At 41.2% G+C, this 21,200-nt stretch overlaps 1 protein-coding gene across 1 annotated transcript in view; it reads left to right on the top strand.

The window, feature by feature from the left end:
- The window catches only part of LOC124805704 (myrosinase 1-like), a 58,905-nt gene extending 39,355 nt beyond the window's left edge, over positions 1-19,550 (top strand). The window contains exons 6-11 of the mRNA XM_047266274.1: positions 950-1,044; positions 1,244-1,391; positions 7,515-7,630; positions 17,048-17,182; positions 17,272-17,378; positions 19,418-19,550. Of these exons, the coding sequence (XP_047122230.1) occupies positions 950-1,044; positions 1,244-1,391; positions 7,515-7,630; positions 17,048-17,182; positions 17,272-17,378; positions 19,418-19,550 (734 nt within the window). The remainder of the gene's footprint in view (positions 1-949; positions 1,045-1,243; positions 1,392-7,514; positions 7,631-17,047; positions 17,183-17,271; positions 17,379-19,417) is intronic.
- Positions 19,551-21,200: the final 1,650 nt, after the last annotated feature.

Here is a 21,200-nt window from a genome sequence, read left to right on the forward strand (position 1 = left end):
ACACACAAATCATTTGTGTAATATGTACAGATATTCATGCAATTCCTCGTGCATCCGTTTGCGGTGAAGCGAATCTAGTTTTACCGATTACGACTACAAGAACGGTATACTTGAAAAATGTGATGCGGAAGACATCTTCAACGCCTATGAGTCTGGCTTATTTTATCGTTCCTTAAGAAATAAAACTTGATGTTCAGGGGCTTGCCACTAAGGAAAGAATCGCGATATCAGTAGAATTTTTTCCGCTTTGTTCCTCAGTTGAAATACTCAATGACTCGCATCCTGGAGGAATCGGTTCAAATCCTGATTTGGATTTCCTGTGATTTCTCTAAATCCCTCCAGACAAATCCTTAGATGTTTCCTTAGAAAGGGCACGGCAGTTTCCTTCCCCGTCCATGAGCCGGCCGCGGTGGCCGAGCGGTTCTAGGCGCTTCCGTCCGGAACCGCGCGACTGCTACGGTCGCAGGTTCTAATCCTGCCTCGGGCATGGATGTGTGTGATGTCCTTAGGTTGGTTAGGTTTAAGTAGTTCTACGTTCTAGGGGCTGATGACCTCAGATGTTAAGTCCCATAGTGCTCAGAGCCATTTGAACCATTTTTAGAACCTGTCCTTGAAAACAGTCAGAGCTTCTGCTCTGTCCCTAATGACCTCGATGTCGAGGGGCGTTAAACCCTAAAATACCTTTCTTCCTTTTTGAATAAATTGTATCATACTGTGTATATACTTTCCATGAATAGTGTGTACCTACAAGAGCAGGAAATCGAATTAATACATTGACATAGTATATGACAATATACAAGTACAGTATCATCCTAAATGTCTGTTTTTTTTTCAGTTGCAATTTAAACGGTGCGCAAAAACAACATAAAGTTCAAGTTGGTTTCACGTTAAATGTGTGCTACTTTTTGTGCTTCGTAAAATTATTTAGTAAGAACTTTTTGCGTTTCAGGTAGTGTTGGGATTTCATTAGATGTCCAAGGAAGTGCCCCACTTACGAATTCGACAGAAGACGTTGTGGCTGCCGACAGATACCAGCAGTTTGAGGTAAATTCCGTGAGGAAATACGGGTAAAATTCTTTTGTGATGTTACTCAGCTGACAAGTCTCATTGGTCTGAAGCCTTGTGGGTTCAATATTCTCAGTAGTAATTTCATTAGCGTACAAATTAGCTCAATGTACACGAGCAACATTTCCACATAGTCTAAATTTAGCCGGCGATTGTACTCAAACACTCCCTGTTTCAGGCAGGACACTTCGCTCATCCCATCTTCAGCCAAGAAGGTGACTATCCGGCAATAATGCGCCAGAGAGTAGACGCCAACAGCAAGAGGGAGGGTCGACCACGTTCGAGGCTGCCAATATTTACGCCAGAGGAAGTGAAGTACATCAGAGGTACATGCACACAAACACACACACACACACACACACACACACAACACTCGCACATTCAAATACATTCAGTTACGTGCGTTTTAACCAGTACTTACACTCAACAGAAAATACATTGAAGGGAAATCACAAGCGTTGTACAGAATGTGTTTACTATTTAAATTTGTAATGAAGTCTTCTGAAGATGATGCAGTTAATAGACAAGAATTTTTAATGATGTCAGTTGTGAATTTCACTTCATGTACAGCACGTGATGTGTTCAATAAAACTTTTCACAGTCGACCGAAGTGATGGTTGACTGAAGAAGATGGTGTTGAGTTTGCTTGCTAATGACTGATTAGGGGGGTGGGTGGGTGGGATGGCTCCCAAGCACTTCCCATTGGAAAGAACTGAACTTTGTGGGGTTTAACGTAGCCATTCGATGGACGGATATTATAGAAGACTGTGATACAATGTAGTAAGGGGAAGTGGTGAATTTTGTAACCAAATCCTTCGTTTGTAGGTGGTATGCCATCCGATGATCGCAGTGCTATTGATTCGCGCTAACGTAGAAGGTATTGGCTTTAATCATAGCTCCAACATCTTGAGGCTAGTGGCTTCCCCTGTCCACGTTCATACACATTGAAATGTGGCATTAATCCTCCAAGGCAGGTAGCATTTACCAATGAGAATTGTCTTAGGGATGATATTTTATTTATTGCAATCGATAACGGCCACTGACAAGACACAAATGGATAGAATTATAGACTGTGATTGATCCTAACTTCAGTAAACATTATTCAACATAAAAAGGATTTGAGTGGCTTCACACAAAAGTGTTATCAGTATCGTTACAGGATGGATGTCTTGGGCCAAGCCTCGTCCTCTGTCTAGAGAATGACGCACTCTGAACGCTCATGTTGTCACTGTCATTGGATTCAGATAGCGAAACTTCTGACGATAGTGGATCAAAGGGAATTTGTCAAATATAAAATCGATATAATTCAAAATCTCTTCTACAGCGTTCAGTTAAGAACTAAGAAGAATCAGGAGTAATTATGCTGACGGAAAAAATCGCAATACCGAGAAGAATCTGTGCGACATAAATAAAAGTTGGTAGGCGTGTTTCTACATCTCAAAGATGGTGTCAATTCAAATTTCGCACCAGTCGCAAAAGATTGGTGCTAATAGCGTTACTATGAGAATGAAAATCACATTTGCTTTAAATACACACTGTAATGGTCGTGTGCGTAAGTTACCATTGAGAGTGGCCATGGTGAGTTGATGCTAGTCAAGAATACCCTTAAGGTGACAGACACCATTGTCAACACCTCAGTGAGTTTGAAGGAGCTCGTGTAATAGCGCTACGAGAAGCTGGATGTTCCTTCTGTGATGATAGAGAATGACTTCAGAGGAACGTAGCCATTTTACATGATTGTTACGGTGGATGGAAACCGGACTTCGGACGATCCCTCAACACTTCCAAGAGGGTAGACCACCGTATTCCGCCTATGGCCCTGGTGCATCGTACAGCATCTCCTGCAGCAGTATGAGTAGCAGTTGGCACCACAGTGAAACGACGAACTGTTACAAAACGGATACTTCAAGGACAGCTCCGAACCAGACACTCTGTAACGTGCGTTCCACTGACCCCAAACTATTGCCGTTTGCGATATCAGTGACGTCAAGCGAGAGCTCACTCAAGAGCAGGATGTAGATCTGTTGCCTTTTCTAGTGAAAAGCTAATTCTGTCTCGGCACCATTTATAGCCGTGTATTGGTTACAACGAGGCCCGTTGAGGGCCTAGAACCAGCCTGTCTGTATGCTAGACGTAATGGACATAAACTGGAGTTTTGGTCAGGAGTGTGATTTTCTATGAAAACAAGAGCACTCTCGCGGCTACCCCACGCATCCTGACTGCAAATTTGTACATCTGTCTGGTGATTTGACCAGCAGTGCTGCCATTCATGAACAGCATTCCAGCGGCTGTTTTCCAACAGGACAACGCTCGCCGACATGCATCTGTTGTAACCGAACTTGTTCTATAGGGTCTCGACATGTTGCCTTGGCCTGCTCTACCACCAGGTCTGTCTCCAATCGAGCACATATGGGACATCATCGGGCGACAACTCCAGCGTCATCCACAACCAACATTACCCGATCCTGTATAGACCCACCAAGTGCAATAGGCATGGAAATCCAACCCAGAAACTGATATCTGGCACCTATTCAACACAATGCTTGCGCATTTACATGGTTACAATCCGCATTCTGGTAGTTCCAGGGATTATTAATGTACCGGCATTTCACATTTGCAATGGCTTATCTCACGCTTATATTAACATGTGATCTTCTAATGTTAATCACATAGCCGGATGGAGTGGCCGAGCAGTTCTAGGCGCTAGAGTCTGGAACCGCGTGACCGCTACGGTCGCAGGTTCGAATTCTGCCTCGGGCATGGATGTGTGTGACGTCCTTAGGTTAGTTAAGTTTAAGTAGTTCTAAGTTCTAGGAGATTGATGACCTCAGAAGTTAAGTACCATAGTGCTCAGAGCCATTTGTTAATCACATAAATATGTTACCTAGACAAAAGCATTCGTGGAATTTCATGACTTTACATTAACTATATTTTGATGTTGCGATTATTTTTCTGTCACTGTATTTTAATATTCGTGAACAAGAGTGTTTTACTATGCTCTCCTTTGTTATTTGTATCACCATTCAATCACATCTGAGTTGTGAAGGGGCAGAGCCCGATGTTGAAATTTAGGTCTCTTGCGGATACAAGAGGCAAAATCAACGCATGCTATTTCAAGGACGGTAGGTTTCTGTACTGTTACAGACAATGACAGACCCGACATTTCATCGCAATTTGCATCCCCCACTGGGGAAATCACCACCACGTGCATGAGCTGCGCCGTTCAGAAGTATGTGTGGCCTCGTGTGGTTTTCGAGGAAATCGTATTTTGCCGTGTAACACGACTCGTGAATACGGACGCACTCAATGTGTACTTCAAACGTGCAATGGTACTGATCCTGCGATCGAGATAACAAGGCCAGCGCACCTTCTTGTCATCACCTATATCGTCCAGATTCATGGAGTGTCTAGCGCTTGGCCAGAAATGAAAGTGACAGAGCTGGGAGCTAAATAACACTTTTGGCACGGGTATGAACCATTTACATCTTCGCAGGCTCCGGGCAGCGGTTGGCTCCCCCACGAAAAACAGTACAGACCGATAATCCGAAGGTCGAGGGCTGCAGTTCCTCTGCGGATGCTTTTTCTTAATTTTCAATGTTTACATTACTTACACTGCAAATAAACCGATATAATACTGTGTGCTGTATTTCTTAACGTTTTCATCAAAGGCATGAAACCGAGAGACAAAGGAAAATTTGAGATTACGAAAAAATCTCTGGGAAGGGATCGTAATGCGTACACGAGGAATTCGTATGTAGAGTTAGATACTTCTAGTGTTGATGATCTGTATATGCTGGGTAATAGTCATCGTAAAATAAGAGGAAGCTGTAATGTTTCCAGCATCTTACACACATTGTACACGCCGCATATCTTACAGTTTCTAATGAAAAACTAACTTGGTTTGCTGTAATGAGAGGTTCTCTCTCATCGCAGTTTGGCAGTAAACCACATCATCATTTCGCCTAATATTGCTAAGGACAGCTGATGTGCAATGAAATATATTTTGGAATAGTCTGCTCGGGATTTGCTTTCTTTTTCTCTCTCGAAGAAATAAGAGCAGTTTTGAAGGTATTTGATAAAATTATTTAGCTGACGAGAAAAACAGACATCGCAGGGTTGCACTAGCGAGTGTATGTGGGGGCAGGTGGCCCACTTTAATACTGCACAACGCCAATCATTCTTCATCTTCAAAAATCTCGTCACATAATTGTGGATTTTCCTCCCAAAGAGTCATTTATCAGAAGAAATTTGCTCCCCTTTACATAGCGTTTTATCACATCAGCTGCAATATAATGAGCATTATCTCGGTTGATTTGCAGTTTATGTAACGAACGAATTGAAAATAATTTTTTCTGCATAGTGAGTCGATCGCACGACCTTCAGATTGCAATTCTGTAATTCTTTCTTTGCTCTGTCCGTTGCCTAGTGACGACTAAGTTAATGTATCACGGTTCGTCCAACACGCCTCAAAAATGATATTATTTTCTAAACTTTTGGCTACCTTAAATTAACACTTCTTTTAACTTTCGTTTGCGGCCAAATGCTGGATATAACTTCAATCTGGACGAAGACGGTGATAAAGGGAAGGCGTGGTCCCCTTGTAAGCTCTGTGCCCGGTGACGTTTTTCAACTTCCATACTGCAATGCGAAATCATTGTTCTGCATAAATGTTTCTTCCCCATTCGTGAATTGACGAATGATATACAGTGATAGACCAAATTATTATGTCTGATATCATGTTGCTCCACCTTTGGAATGCACTGCAGCAGACACTTTCGTGGTATGGTTTGGATAAGATGTTGGTAGGTTCTGGAGGTATGTAGTACCAGGTGACAACGTACATGCAACGTAATTCATTAACCTGCAGTTTGTGGGCGCAGAACTGGCTGCAGTTGCTACGGGGTCCAGTTCGTGTTCAAAACAGGCGAATTTGGTGGGTAAGTGCAGTGAACTCACTGTCATGGTTCTTAAACCGGTATAGTACGATACTGGCCACTTGAAAGATGCCATCACCGTCAGGGAAGATATCAACCATGAAGGGACGCAAATGGTCTGCAGTTACATTCACTAAGTCCACAGCTGTTACTGACCAGTCGATCTCTACTACAGGTCGCATTGAAGACGAGGTGAATGTCCCCAGAACTTAATACTTCCCCTACCGGCCTAAATCTGTGCCGCAGTGCGTATTTCAAGCTGCCGTTCGTCGGTGTCACAACATGTCCGGACACAACTAACAGGCGTAGGGAGAAGACGACTCATCCGGTCAGCCGACAGGTTTTAATTGATTCACGGTCCTGTCTCGATGATCTCGTGTTCACTAAAATCGTGACGAAGTGGTTGAATTTGCAGGGTAACAAGTTGAGGTACCCCGTTGCGGAGCTCTCTTTTTACCACTGAGACGTCAGATATGATCGAATGACATTCTAGCTTATTAGGGTAAAGATGGTTGTAGTGAGCAGGGGGAGGGGGGGGGGGGCAAAGTTTCACTGTCTTGGAGGTACCTGAAGCCTAGTGCGAAAATTTATAACTATCCAAAGAGCAACCTTTGGTTTTGTCAGCGAGTTACCTGGCGATAGCTGCGCGCGCTCCCTTGCAATGACATAAGGCGAATGATAAATTCGTTTTCATGTATTGAAATTATATGCATTTTGACACTCAATTGTTGCAGTGGTGGTAAAACCTTATATCTTAGCATTCAAAAGCTCGTTTTATGAATTACCCTGGTTATGTAATTTCCAATTGAGACAACTTTTAGTGTAGTGGCGTCCAGTCGGGCATTGTAGTCAACATATTTTGCAACATATAGACCTTGTTTCAAGGGAACGAAATTGATAATAAGACGAGAGTATTTCATATAGTATATCTACTGTCATTTTGACTATTTTTCGACCGTGAGTGTCCTAAGAAATATGTAAAAGTTTTTTTTTAACCACCGCTACCAGTCACAAACTTTGATAACTGTAGTATTATTTATTTATTTTGCTACATGTTTCGAGAGAATACATCATTTTCAGGCTAAATGGCATTACAAAAACAATTTCACGATAAGATCATACTGATGTTACATAACCTTTTCATAAATGCTGTGGTTATCTTGTGGAAGAAGAGGAAACTGAGTAAGAGAATAACCACAGCATTTATGAAAAGACTGTGTAACATCAGTATAATGTATGCGTGAAATTGTTTTTGTAATGCCATTTAGCCTGAAGATGAGGTATTCCCTCGAAACATCTATCAATATAAATAAATAATACTATAGTTAACAAAGTTTGTGACTGGTAGCGGTAATTTAAAAAACCTTTACCAGCTTCCAAAGTGACATCGACTCTTACTAAGTCTCCACTTGCTCTTGCTCTGCGGAAAATTCTCACTAACATGTTACTGATTTGGCACTGGCATAACGGTCAGTTGTTGAGATATGCTCTTCACTATTTAACTGACTGTTGCAGGAGCTGCTGACTTCTTCGGGTTGAACCACTACTGGACGGACTTCGTAACTGATGAAGTGAACGCCACGTCACCCTCAAAGGCTGGCGACACGGGCGCTACTGCCGTCAGAAATGGCGTAAGTTGACAGCGAACACCGTTGCTGCATACTCGTATTAAGTGAAGGTCAATAAACTATATTCGTGTTCTGAGATATCACACATTACGGTTTCTTCCAGCTGTTTGTTTCCACATTTTAAGACATGAATAAACTGACATCACATCCGAAGAAGACGAGTATAAGAGTTATACGCCTGCCAGGGTAAAATACGGGGAGCAAAAGGTTATATATAACTTGTACAGGTACCACAAGGCAGTTACAAGAGTCGAGGGAACGGAATGGGAACCAGTGGTTGAGAAGGGAGTGAGAGAGGCTTGTAGCCCATTCCTGATATTGTTCAATCTGCGCATTGAGCAAACAATAAAGGAAGAAAGGTTTGTAAGTAAAGTTCAGGGAGAAGAAGTAAAAAGCTTTGAGGTTAGCCGATGACACTGTTATTCCATCACAGACAGCAAAGGACTGGGAAGAGCAGTTGAAAGGAATGGACAGCGTGTAGATAGGAGGATGTAAGAAGAACATTAATAAAATCAAATCAAGAGTAATGGAATGTAGTTGAATTAAATTAGTTGCTGCTCAGAGAATTATATTAGGGAACGAGACACTGAAAGTAGTAGATGAGTTCTGCTATTTTCGGCAGAAAAACAACATGATGGCCGAAGTAGACAGGATATAAAATATACACTGCAAACGGCAAGACAAGCGTTATCTGCAGAAGAGAAATTTGTTAACATTGAATGTGGATATAAATGATATGAAGTTTTTTCTCTAGTTATTGGCCAGGAGTGTAGCTTTGTATGGAACTAAAACGTGGATAATAATCAGTTTAGACAGAAACAAATGTTTTAGAATTATTGGCTAAGGGAGAATGCTGAAAGTTAGATGGGTAGATCATGAAGTGGTACTAAATTGTGTTGGGAGTTATGAAATTTGTGGCATAACTTGCCTAAAAGAAGGAATCTGTTGGTAGGACACATTCCGAGACATCAAGGGATCACCAGCTCAGTATTTGAAGTGCGGGGTTTAACATTTTAGCGCTTTACCAAGAGGTGTATACAGGAAGTGGTTTCAAAAGTATGTACGTTGCACTCGTCATTCAGAGACGAATAGCCTTGTATAGGATAGTGTGGAGAGCTGCGTCAAACTGGTCTTCTGGTTCAAGACTACAACAACAATTCTTTGTTGTAGATCGTATTCAGAAATCACGAGTCATTATTGTATGGAAAACCCCCAGATAAATTATTTTCCATGGGACAAAACCAACTGAAGAGAACACTCCAAAGTATGTAAGTTATATAGTACTTTCTTGTGATGTCATCCAATACTAGTATCATTCCGATGCATTTAAGAAACAATTTTATTCCTGTTACATAAAATTATATACATTACCCTGATTTGGTAAATAATCGTATATAGCATTAAACGATTCTTGCGTATTGGGATCAAGTACATACTCATTTTTAAGTTGTAAGCGGTTGGCGATGGGAGTTTTCCAAACATCCTCTAAGGGATTTTTCAATGAAGGAAAGATAGTGGAAGGAAATGGAGTGCGTAACTAGTGTTCATTGTAGATAGTGTCAAGACAAATCTGTCTGGTAAATTGGACAGAAAGTGCAATGTACTGACGACGCGTTACATATGAGCTTCCTGGAAAATTAACATCGCTAGTATAATTGTCTCTATTGGTGGCGAGTCACAATAAATTTTCGCATCACAAATACCTCTGCTAGCATATTCAATACATTATAGGCATGATCTACTAGGTCGTGAAATATTTCAGCAACTGTAATTTTAAGACGTAAAGTCATTTTCAGTATGTCAACAGAGGACGTAACTGCAAGAGCTTCACCTCCAAATAGGCTCAAAAAGGTAAATCTTTTATCTCTTTTTATGACGACACCATCACCGTTCACAGGTTGTCTTTTACATCACTTTCTCGTCATCACATTGTCGGAATCCTAAGGCTGGCACCACATTTCGCTTCACGTATTCCATTTCCTCCGAATACGCTAGCCTCCTTCTTGCAGCCTTCTGGCATCCACCACGTTCCGCACACCTCGTTCATAGATCCTCCTAGATCACTACGCTTTCTTCTTTCTGCGGGGTCCACTGCCACACATTTTTTGGCCTTCGACTGCTGCCTGTCCTCCCTAGACATTCAAAACAATTTACACGTCTCTGTGGTGTCTCTTATTGACTTGCCGGAACCCTTAGCCGGTCATCTGTTGGTATTTGGTACACGGTCTAGCTTGGTGATGCCATAAATTCACCTCCAAAAGTCCATCTTTAGCGCGAGTAGCTTGTTACTCTGATGTTTATTTATGTCATACGTCTTTGCTAGTACGTAGCTATGTTTTCAACAAATGAACGATGTGTCACCTGTTTGCTTGTTTTGTTATTCCAAGCGACGGAGTACGATCCTATTGCCCTGACCTATTTTATTATTTATGTAATCTTCACTTTTCTTCCTTTCGGTAATATCTAACTATTTGACACTTAAGAGGTTTCCATCCCTCAATCTTGCTGGTTGCAGACTCCAGACTTCCTGTAATACTGTCTTCAAAACTCCAAATTTTCGGTTTTTGCCAAGCTAATCGTGAGACACCATCTTTCATATTCCTCTTCTAACTTCCGAAGCATGTTCAGAGCAACATCCTGGTTTCCTGTTACGATGGCCTGGTCGTCAGTGAAGAGACGTGTGTGCAAGATTTCGTCGCTCACAGGGACTCCCACGCCGTCACATTTGCTCCTCCACCGTTTAAGTGTTTCCGCTACATCGATTTTAAATAACATCAGTGCTATAGCACACCCTAGGAATAGAGCTGCTCTGACAGGAAACTCCGGTGACACTGAATTTCCTACTTTGACAGCACTCATGTTGTCCTTACAGAAATGTTTAACTCTTTTGATATAGGTAGTTGATACATCACTATACTTGATACTGGGGCACAAATTGTTTTGTGGCAGCGTATCATACGCTACTGCAAATCCAAGAAGGTTATTCTCTATTAGATTCTGCAATGCGAATATTCCATAAGCACGCTGGTCTAAAACCATTCTGTTCTCTGATATTTTAGCCTCCATCTCTATTCCTTCCTTTAAGATTTTCCCATTTAATCGTGCTATTGAGGATATCTCCTATGCACTGTTAATTTCCACAGCCCTGCCTAATCCCCTTCCTATAGACGGAAGTAATAAAAGACCTTTTGTAAGTTTTCTGTGCCTTTTCTCCTCAAAAGACATGTTATACAAAAAAGATTTTTAAGAAATTTTTTCACGATATATTTCATTACTAGATCACAAACGAAAACACATCAGAAAATGACGGAACAACTTACGGGTATACATGTGGGTCATAGTGTCAACAGTCACAATATTTCGTTTATCAGGCATATCGACATGGTCAGGTTTCTGACAAGCTGAGCTCTCTCTCTCTCTCTTTCATCTTTCTTTCTCTCTCTCATTCTCTCTTTCTCTCTCTCTCTCTCTCTCTCTCTCTCTCTCTCTCTCATCCTTCTGTGTCTCTCTGTCTCTCTGTTTCTTTATTATTATCCATTAGAGCGGAAGAGCGGGCCGTATGAGTACCTTAGGGTTCGATCACTTATCAGGCATGGGTGCGCCGCCAACTTATATCCCTTCCACCTGCAAGCCGTTCCCTCCTCGGTCCGCGCCCAAGGGTGCGCTTCAGTAGTTGCGGAAACGCTTGTGTTGGCGTCGGTGATAACATCGATGTAGTTACTGTGCCCGCCATGCTCGTTAGATCGTTGTGTTTGCTAGGCGTCTTCTTAATTAGTCCTAGGGCTGGTTCCGAGCCTTGCTGACATTATAGCCACAGTCCCGATCGGTAAGATTATCCATGGTGCAATTTTGATGTCTTCTCTAACGACCCCGTCCCAGTACATGGAAGTCTAAGCTAACATCCTGATATTTTCATACTCCATAGCATGACAAACAGTGTTCCGCGACCGCCGGCTTGCTGGGGTACGTTATTCGAGTGTGCGGCTAATGTTCTCGGCATCTATCTTCGATGGTGCCCATTGTTTGTCCAATATATGCCTGGCCACATTGGCACGGAATCTGATTCCCGGCTTCCCGTAAACAGAGGTCATCTTTTACATTCCGTAATAATGCCTGAGTTTTACTGGACGGGCCAACGACAGTTCTTAGCTGGCGCTTTTTCAGTATGCGGCAGACTTCTCCCGATAACGCAACGGTCGATCTTATATAAGATGTGAATACCTCTTTCTCCGCGTTTTTTTTCCGTTTCCACACGTTGGACTGTAGCGATGGACCAAAGAGCGCCCATAATGTGCCATTATGAGTGTCAGTTTTTTCAGAACACAGTTCTGAAGGTGTTGCAGCTCCTGGGGCAAACTCTTTGCATCTGAGATGGTATGCGCCATGTGTACTACTTGTTGTTTTTAACATCCCATTCCCTTGCGTAGGTTGGTGGCAGCTATCTGCGGGTGAATACATATCAGTGTGCGTTATCTTCCGATAACACCGTTGCCCAGGGTGCCGTCAGCACTTCTCTTGCCCACGACGTCCAGGAATCATAGCCTTCCATCTTCTTCGGTCCCTGTTGTGAACTGATGTCGGATTGTATGGAGTTCAGATGTACATGGAAGTCAAGGAGTTTGTTCCTCCCATGAGGGCATATGACAAACGTGTAATCCACATAACGGATAAGGCGGGTTGGTTTCCACTAGGATGACGTCAGGGCTTCTTCCTTCAAGTCCTCCATATAAAAATTCGAAACCACTGGCGATGGTGGACTACTTACTGCGACTCCTTCCGCTTGCGCATAGTTTTCTCCGTTAAACAAGATATTCTGGAGGTTAGGACTTGGTGAAGAGGTCGGTGGTCTTCTCGTCAAATTTCTGACCAATGAGTTCTAGTGACTCACATAGGGGCACCTTGCTGAATAAAGCTTACCATAAGATCTAAGTCCTTCAGCCCGATGTTGTTAAAGTATTTCACAAAATCAACAAAATTATGGGTGTGATGTGGGAATTTACCCACATAAAGACTTAGTAACAGTGTCAAGATTTTTCCAGCACGTAAGTAGGAGCTGTGATGTTGCTGGCAATGGGGCGTAACGGCACCCAACCTTTGTGGACCTTGGGGAGTGCATAAATATTTGGCGGTACAAGTCCTTGCAGCGACAATTTCTTCATGACAACCTCCACTTGCTTCAAAAGCGCCCCTGCTCCTGTTCTCCACCTTCTTGATGAAGTCATTTTTCATCATCCTGTAGGAGTCGTCATGTTATCGGTGTAGTCCTTGCTGGCGAAATATCTGGAAGAGCTACTTATGCGGGTGAATGCCTACATTGCATCCTAAATTCATTGGATTTTGTGGAAGGCCTCAGCAGTTTAAGCCTGTTGGACTCAGAAATCATGGTGGGCTTTGATGTCGTTCCCTTATTCACCAGGCTGCCTCAGTACCTCTATGTGGGTCAGTAGAACTCATTGGTCAGAGAAGACCATTTACCTTTTCAGGCATGCCCTAACCTTCAGGTATTCTCTGTTGAATGCAGATTAGTATGTGAAAACGGAGGGAGTCGCAATGGGCAGCCCACTCTCATCAGTGGTATCGAATTTGTGTATTGAGAACTTGGAAGAAGAGTCCCTTACCTCGTATAGATGGGAACCCACCTTCTTCTTCCGTCAAATGGGTGATACGTTCGCTATCTGGCACCACGGAAGAGACAGATTCCTTGAATTCCTTGTCCATCTATACTCCGAAAATCTCAACATCAAATTCAGTACAGAGACCGAAAAAATGGAAGCCTACCATTCTTGGACGTCATGGTCAGGAGAAGAGCTGGTGCGACTCTGGGCCACAGGACGAATCGGAGGAAAATGCACACTGATATCTATTTGGGCGCACTTAGCTGCCACCAACCTGCACATAGGAGTGGTTTACTATAAACACTAGTATATAAAGCGCACTCAATCTCAAACGTAGAGAGTCCGCTTCACGAACTGGAACACCTCAGAACAGTATTCCGAAAATATGGTTATCCACAATGGCAGATTAAACGCTACAGTTCAACATACGGACACGAAGAAATCGCGGGCGAAGAGCTAGTCACAGCCTTTAGACCATAAAACTACGCATTATCGGGAAAAGTCGGGCGCTTACTTAGAAGGCACCACGTAAGAACTGTGTTTTGCCCATCCAATAAAAAATTGGTACTTATGGGGACTGTCAAAGATGAGCTTGGTTTTTCGGAAGGCCGGGGCACTAAGATTCCGTGCCAATGTGGCTAGATGAACGTTGGACAAACAGTGAGCACGATAGAAGATCGATGTCGAGAACACCAGAGGCACTCTGGACTAATGTACCCTAGCAATTTAGCGGTCACAGAGCACTGTTGTCAGGGAATCATGCTATGGAATACACATTTTAACGTCGTCTTCCAAAAACTGCTACAGTGTAGTTAGTGAAACGTCGAAATCCACACCAGGGATAATTTGTCAAGCGAGACTGCGGCTGTAGTCTCACCAAGGTTTGGGAACCAGTACTGGCGACCAGGGGTGACGGTGCCATTACGTTGATGCTACCACAGAGGCCGACGGAAGCGTATCGGCGACTGTCGTTGCGCGCCCTGGGGCCCGGGCCTTCAGGAGCTCAGTTCGTCAGCGGACCTTACTATGGCGACATGCTTGATCACCGAAATATTGCGCCCGTTGGACACTGTGGACCGGCATTACACCCGTGGACTGTTCGATCAACAAATACGCCAGTATCGCAGGTAGATAGACAAATAGTTTTGGCTGTTCATACAACCATCTTCAGATCTGGAATAATAAGCATAATAGAAAATTGCGGTTATAAAATCCAGCTTAGTGTCAGCTGGTAAAATAACCCTAGGACACGTTGTCTCCTCTTCACATTGCATTCTCCTATGGAAGTCCATGTCAATAAAATGTTGGTCATACCAGTCAGATAAAATTTGCGTACGATTCTGAATGTGTAGCTCAGTTCTGCACCTACCTGCATAGCTGTACATAGTATTTTGATGGTAAAGTAGTTGCTCATGTAACGATGTTGTATGCAAAAAACTTCATAGATAGTATTGATAAACTATTAATATACTAATAATGGACCGTTTATGAACCGTGTCGTACGCACAGCAATTTGCAGAGGTTGTGTCCTAGCTTCAGTTTATGAGCTGACACTACGCTTGCTTTTTATAATTGAAATTTAGTGTTCTACTTCTTATTCCAGGTATGAAGATAGTAGTATGAATAGTTAAAACTAGTCGTCTTTTAATGTGTTTTCATTTGCGGTCTTGACTATTAAAAGGGGTGGTGAAAACATGATTTTAAATATTTTATGAAAGTATTTAGATCGCTTCTCTCCATGTCCAGATTATGTCGGACGCAGAAACGAGAGGTATGCTTATTAACTTTGTGTTTCTCATCTTTAGTATGCTTCACAGTCTTACAATTTGTTTGCGAGTTATCTGTTTTGATTGTTCATCCTCGTCCGTCTCATTACTTTATTCTCTGCAGAATTAATGCCAATGGCCTCAGAGGAAGTTTTAAGAAGGGGGAAAATGGAATGGGATATTCCTTAACCTTCTTCATTGAAATAATTGCAGTTTGTGGACCATTGACTACCACTGGGATAATTTATTCCAGCGAAGTGGAAAGTAGAACTGAAATACTGTTGTAATAAGACTAACAAAAAGCTAGACATCATAATTAGACGAAAATTGTACGAATTAAAACTGAAGTCACAGAACTAGCTGTCTGGTTTTAACTTAGCAATATTTGACTTAATGAGAAGATTACCCTTGTTTATTTTGTCAATAATAATAATGAGATTTTCACTCTGCAGCGGAGTGTGCGCTGATATGAAACTTCCTGGCAGATTAAAACTGTGTGGCGGACCGAGACTCGAACTCGGGACCTTTGCCTTCGCAAAGTGGTAGAGCACTTGCCTGCGAAAGGCAACGGTCCCGAGTTCGAGTCTCGGACCGGCACACAGTTTTAATCTGCCAGGAAGCTTCAATAATAATAACGTTTCCTAATTTATCACAATGACTTAATCATATTAATTTTCATGGGATTGTTTAAAAAAAATTAATGTCACGTTCCCAACAAGAAATGGCCTGCTTCTGAGGAAAGCTTTTAGGAGCCATCCTGGTCTAGTCATGCCAATGTGCGTAATCATAAGTCACTTAATGGAAGGAAAGAACGGAATGGTTAGAAATCAGTAATTTATTACAAAAAAATACAATTATATTTTTAAGTTAAGCAGATAATTTTTATCCTTTTGATCTCTAGACTAAAGCACGTAACATTTCAATTTTGCACATATTGGCGTTTGGTTTCTAGCATTTAAAGCAAAATGTTTTGATGCGGTCGTATGATTATGAACATTATTTACAATAAAGGGAGCCTTATTGACTAAAATGTCAGGAAAATATTGCGAGGTCTTGGTGCATTTTACATAAACATTTCTTCTTTCATCTGGTAAACAGACAACACTCCTCAAAACCGAACATGATTCTCTGCAAAAAAGCGACTGTCACATGTACCTATTATTTACTAATAATACATTAAAACTCTGTGCATGAATTGTCCTACATTGATCAATATGATTATATCATGCTTTTACCTAAAATCAGAGACAGTCGAGTTTCACCAGTATAAACTAATTCTAGACGGATGTTATTCTTCTCTGTACTATTACTGATAAAGTGAAGTGCATCACTACGCCCAAGTTTCGAGTGAATCCCAACAAATAACACACGTCTTCTTGGGCTTTCTAAATTAACTAGCGAGAAATGTTATTGTACAGTCAAAACTGATAGTACATTAAATTGATAAATGTGGGCCGGCATCCAGAAATTAAATTTGGAGATATTTCTGTAGGTATGGTATAAAAACGTACGTCACTTCATAGACAGACATAAATACTGCATGGGGTTATCCTACTGGTATATTCTACGTACTTAAAATGTATATCACAAATACAATTTGTTGCTCAAGAACATACATTACTATTAGCATTCGCCTGCTACGTAGTAAGATGAATTACTTTATTCAGTATTCAATAGCAAGCTTTAGAGGTTAATATCATTTCTGATTTGTTGTACGGTGCCGGTACGCTGTTATGTCCAAGACTTGTTTAATGAAATAGGATCCAGTGGTTTAAACAATATAAAATATATTTCCAATTTTGAAATACATAGCAAAATTCTTGATGTCCTTCATGTATGTGCCAGATATATTGCTTTGGCGAATCACCTACTCTTCACTGAAGAGGATGTGTATTTTACGTAGCAAGCGATCTAAAACAAATTGAGAATTCAAAAAAATACATATTTTGACAATGAACATTTTTCACTTACTTTTTAAGAATAATCTTTATTTATTATTAAAACTGAGATGAAACAGTTTAAACATTTTCGTGTTTCAGCTACACTCATGGGGTTTTCGGAACATATTGAACTGGATTGTTAATGAGTATCCCGGCTATTCTATCTTTGTGACGGAAAATGGAGTTGAGACATCCACTGGATTAAACGATATAGACAGGATACAATATTATAAGGTAAGACCCTACACACTGCTCCTAAGTCACTCTTACAATTCCTTGCCACTTTGTTTCTTGTAAAGAAGACACATAACCACCAATTGCAGGAATATCTAACAGAGCTCCAGCAAGCAGTGAATATTGACAAAGTACCAGTAATTGGCTACATTGCGTGGAGCCTAATGGACAATCTGGAATGGACTGAAGGATTCACGTAAGTGTTCTCTTGCTCTTCATATTCCATTCGTTATCTTTACTATGACACGATTCAAGACATCGTGTGCCGTGGTCTTAAATTGCTCTCCGGCTTTGACAACTGTAATCACTCTGCTTCCCACGTAACTGAATTGAGCAAGGCAGCGCAGTGGTCGGAAAGATGAAAACGTATTCGTGAGTACAGCTGTCTCAGTCCCTATTAAGCTACTTTAATTTACGTTTTCTTATCTTCCTAAATCACCTGAGAAATATGCAAGGATGATTCCTTCGGAAATAAATAAACATGAACCAACTCCTTCCTCACCTTTCCTCAACCCGGGTTTGTGGTCCCGCTCTAAAAACGTCCTCGTCGAAATGACATTGTACCGCAATCTCCTGAAAATATATGGAACTGAATGTCAAGTAATATGTACATTTGTGATTGTAGGTTCAATTTATTGGCTTGGTGCTCTAGAGTTAGTGCACTTGACTTCCGGTCCCAAAGCACTAGCTGCTGGTTTAGATCCGAACCAGAACGTAGATTAAGAAGTAGATTTAACAAGAAAGGCAGCCGGAAAGTCGTTGTATAAGGAGTGCCTCGTCCTGCCATCGGGCATTGGGAACCGTTCCTTTTGAGGCTTTTATTTTCAGTATACACAAAATCCAGCTTGAATTTTGAAAAGTATTAATGACGACTTTTTGTAAATTACGCCGATTTAGTCAGCTATTCGGATTTCCTCGGGGGCACAGTCTATGCTGAGGTTATCGTGAGGAAAAGAGTGATGTACAGATCAGAATACGATGTCCTGTGAGTCAGAGGATGGTGTATGAGAAGTCTGAATGTTGTAAGGAAGTTAGAAAATTTGTAAGTTGAAATGGAAAGACTGAATTTGGTAGGGGTCAGTGGTCAGATGAAGGTAGAGTAGTACCTCACAGGTAGAAAATTCTTTAAGTTATTGGCTTGGTCGCGTAGAAGCGCAACCTCCGATTAAAATACAACATTCCAGTTCTACTAGATCTGGATGCACTAGCGCAAACGCTGGCAATTAATCGAAAAAGAAAGAAGAAGAAGATGAGGTAGAGTTGTTTTAAAGGGATACGTATCCCTCTGAAATATTCTAAATATTCAAGACAGAAAGGATTCAAAAATTTATTCATCTCGTCTTTACGCGTAGTTAGAGCATCACATTTTCTAGGTGCTTAAGATCCCTTTTTCAGTTTGCAGATTCAAGTTCCTTTACTACCTAGATATCTGCTCCTGTAAGTTGTTCGTATTTGTAATGCTATCGTATATGTTAACTCGCAGTTTCATTAACCTCTTCAGTTTCTAAGCGCAATGCTTTTATTTGTAGTCGTAGCCTATTATACACTCTTCCCCGCTCATTCTTGGTATTTCTTGTGATTGAAGGGGATCAGTGAAAAGATAGCTTATCCAAACAACGTCATAAGTGTTCCACACCGAGATACAGCTGTTTATATGCAGGAAATCAAATTTATACTCCATCTCTATATCGCATTGTTTTATCGGTACTGGTAGTCTGTCACCGCCTTCCTAAGAGGATATGTTGGAGTAATGATGGTTCATTGTCTCTGAACGATTATAAAGTTGTTCAAGAATTTCATTAATCTAAGATTTCAGAAATTCTATTGGTCAGGAGAAGAGAATAGAATGACAATTCTTGCATTAATAAACCATAAATCCACTTGTTTATTCTCCGAGATTTATTCAAGTTTCAATTTTACCTAATCATGAAACACAGTTCATGCACGTGGAGCACTTTACAGGGCCACTCCCATGTTTGGTGGTATATTGCAGCTATCAACAACTATGCTGTGACATTACAGTCACCTACTTCCTACATGTGAGATTTGGTGACTACTGTTTCTCTTATCACAATAATTCAGAGCCCTTAATATTGTGTAACAATAGGAATGCGGAAATTTACTTACCATTCACATGCACCACGAAACAGCTTCTATCAACATATGCTCATGTAACTAATTCGTAAATTATTTGCTGTCGGAAAGAATCTACAGTGTTGTTTTGTTATTCTACAGGAGGAAATTCGGACTGTACGAGGTGGACTTCAATAGCCCGAACCGGACGAGAACTGCAAAGGATTCAGCCGCTTTCATGGCAAAAATCTTCCTTAGCAAGAAAGTACCTGAGGATGACGGCTGCTTGAGTTAACTGGGCTAATGTTCCATGTATCATTACCCTCTTTTAACGATTAGCATTTGATATTACTCATAACTCAAGTTGCGTAAACTAGTATTTCCATAAAATATTTCAGTAGTTGCCTACGATAATGTACCATCGAAAACAGAGTAAGTGCATGATCTATTTTGAGGTTTTGATTTTCAGAGTAATGCGTGATTGCTTACTAAACTTTGCTACAGTCTTAAAGCGTTTGCAATATCAATAACTTTATAAAATTTGCAAAATAATATCCACATGGCCGTGCTGAATAAACAGAAGTGTAAATGTTCGTTGTAATTTAGTTTGGTAAGTACGCACTCGCGCATGTGTGTGTATAAGAAAGAGAGAGAGAGAGAGAGAGAGAGAGAGTAAATTCCTTGGTTGAAACTGTTGCGAGTCCGCCTGCTGTGGCCATCTCCTTTCTTAACAAATGAAATGTAAGTCCACAATTTTAAAAATAAAACGTGTGATGTAATTCGCAATAAACCTACGTTATTCAAGTCAACAACGACCTCAAAGTTTCGCAGGTGATGCGGTTAACTGTAATGAAGTACTGTCTGAAAAAACCTACGCAAATATTTAGTGGGATTTTCGTAAGATTTTAAAATGGTGTAAAGATTGGTAACCAACTGTAAATGCTCAGCAATGTGAAACTGTGCGTTTCACAAAACGAAAACACGTAGTGTCCTATGACTGAGATGTCAAAGATTTTTCAGATGGAATTGTTCAACTCAAACAAATACCTCAGTGTAACAATTAGTGGGTATATGAAATCGAACGATTATATACGGTTAGTCGTAGGTAAAGCAGGTTCAAGACTCCAATGCCTTCGTAGAATACTGTGGAAATACAATCATTTTACAAAGAAGATTCCCTTCAAAACTATCGCGCAGTCCATCCCCGAATATTGCTTAAGTTATAGAAACCATGACAAATAGGAATAACGGGGCATACTGTACTTATACAAAGAAAGTGAGCACGAATGGTTATAGGCTTATTTGACGCACTGGAATTTTTCACGGAGATGCTGAGGTAGCTGACAGGCAGAGGCTTGAAGACAAACGTGACCTATCCCTAGAAGGCCTACATACGAAGTTTGAAGGACCAGTTTGAAGTAATTAATCTACGAATACTAAATTTTGAAAAACACAGCCCGCAGTCGCGAACACAATTAATTAGTGACCCAGGTTTCGGTGTCACAAGGGACACCTTCTTCGGACAAAATTAAAACAAAATGTTACAGCATAACGTACCAAAAAATACGAAATCTACGGTCATACCTGACAGCGTCAGATGGTTGAAATTAAAATAAAATGCAACAGAGGTGCAAGCCACTAGGGGCTGCCATGTGTCCTCTGCTACAGTCAACACAAAACTGTCAGGTATGACCGCAGCTTTCGTATTTTTTGGTACGTTATGCTGTAACATTTAGTTTTAATTTTGTCCGAAGAAGGTGTCCCTTGTGACACCGAAATCTAGGTCACAAATTAATTGTGTTCGCGACTGAGGCCTGTGTTTTTCAAAATTTTGTATTACACAACAGTCGCTGATTGACAGTCATCTTAGAAACCTTAATCTACGAATACACTACAACTCTCCCCCCTCCCACCACAGGTATCGTTCACGTACGAGTCGCGAGAG

The sequence above is a fragment of the Schistocerca piceifrons genome, chromosome 7, assembly GCF_021461385.2.
Source record: "Schistocerca piceifrons isolate TAMUIC-IGC-003096 chromosome 7, iqSchPice1.1, whole genome shotgun sequence".
Taxonomy (NCBI): domain Eukaryota; kingdom Metazoa; phylum Arthropoda; class Insecta; order Orthoptera; family Acrididae; genus Schistocerca; species Schistocerca piceifrons.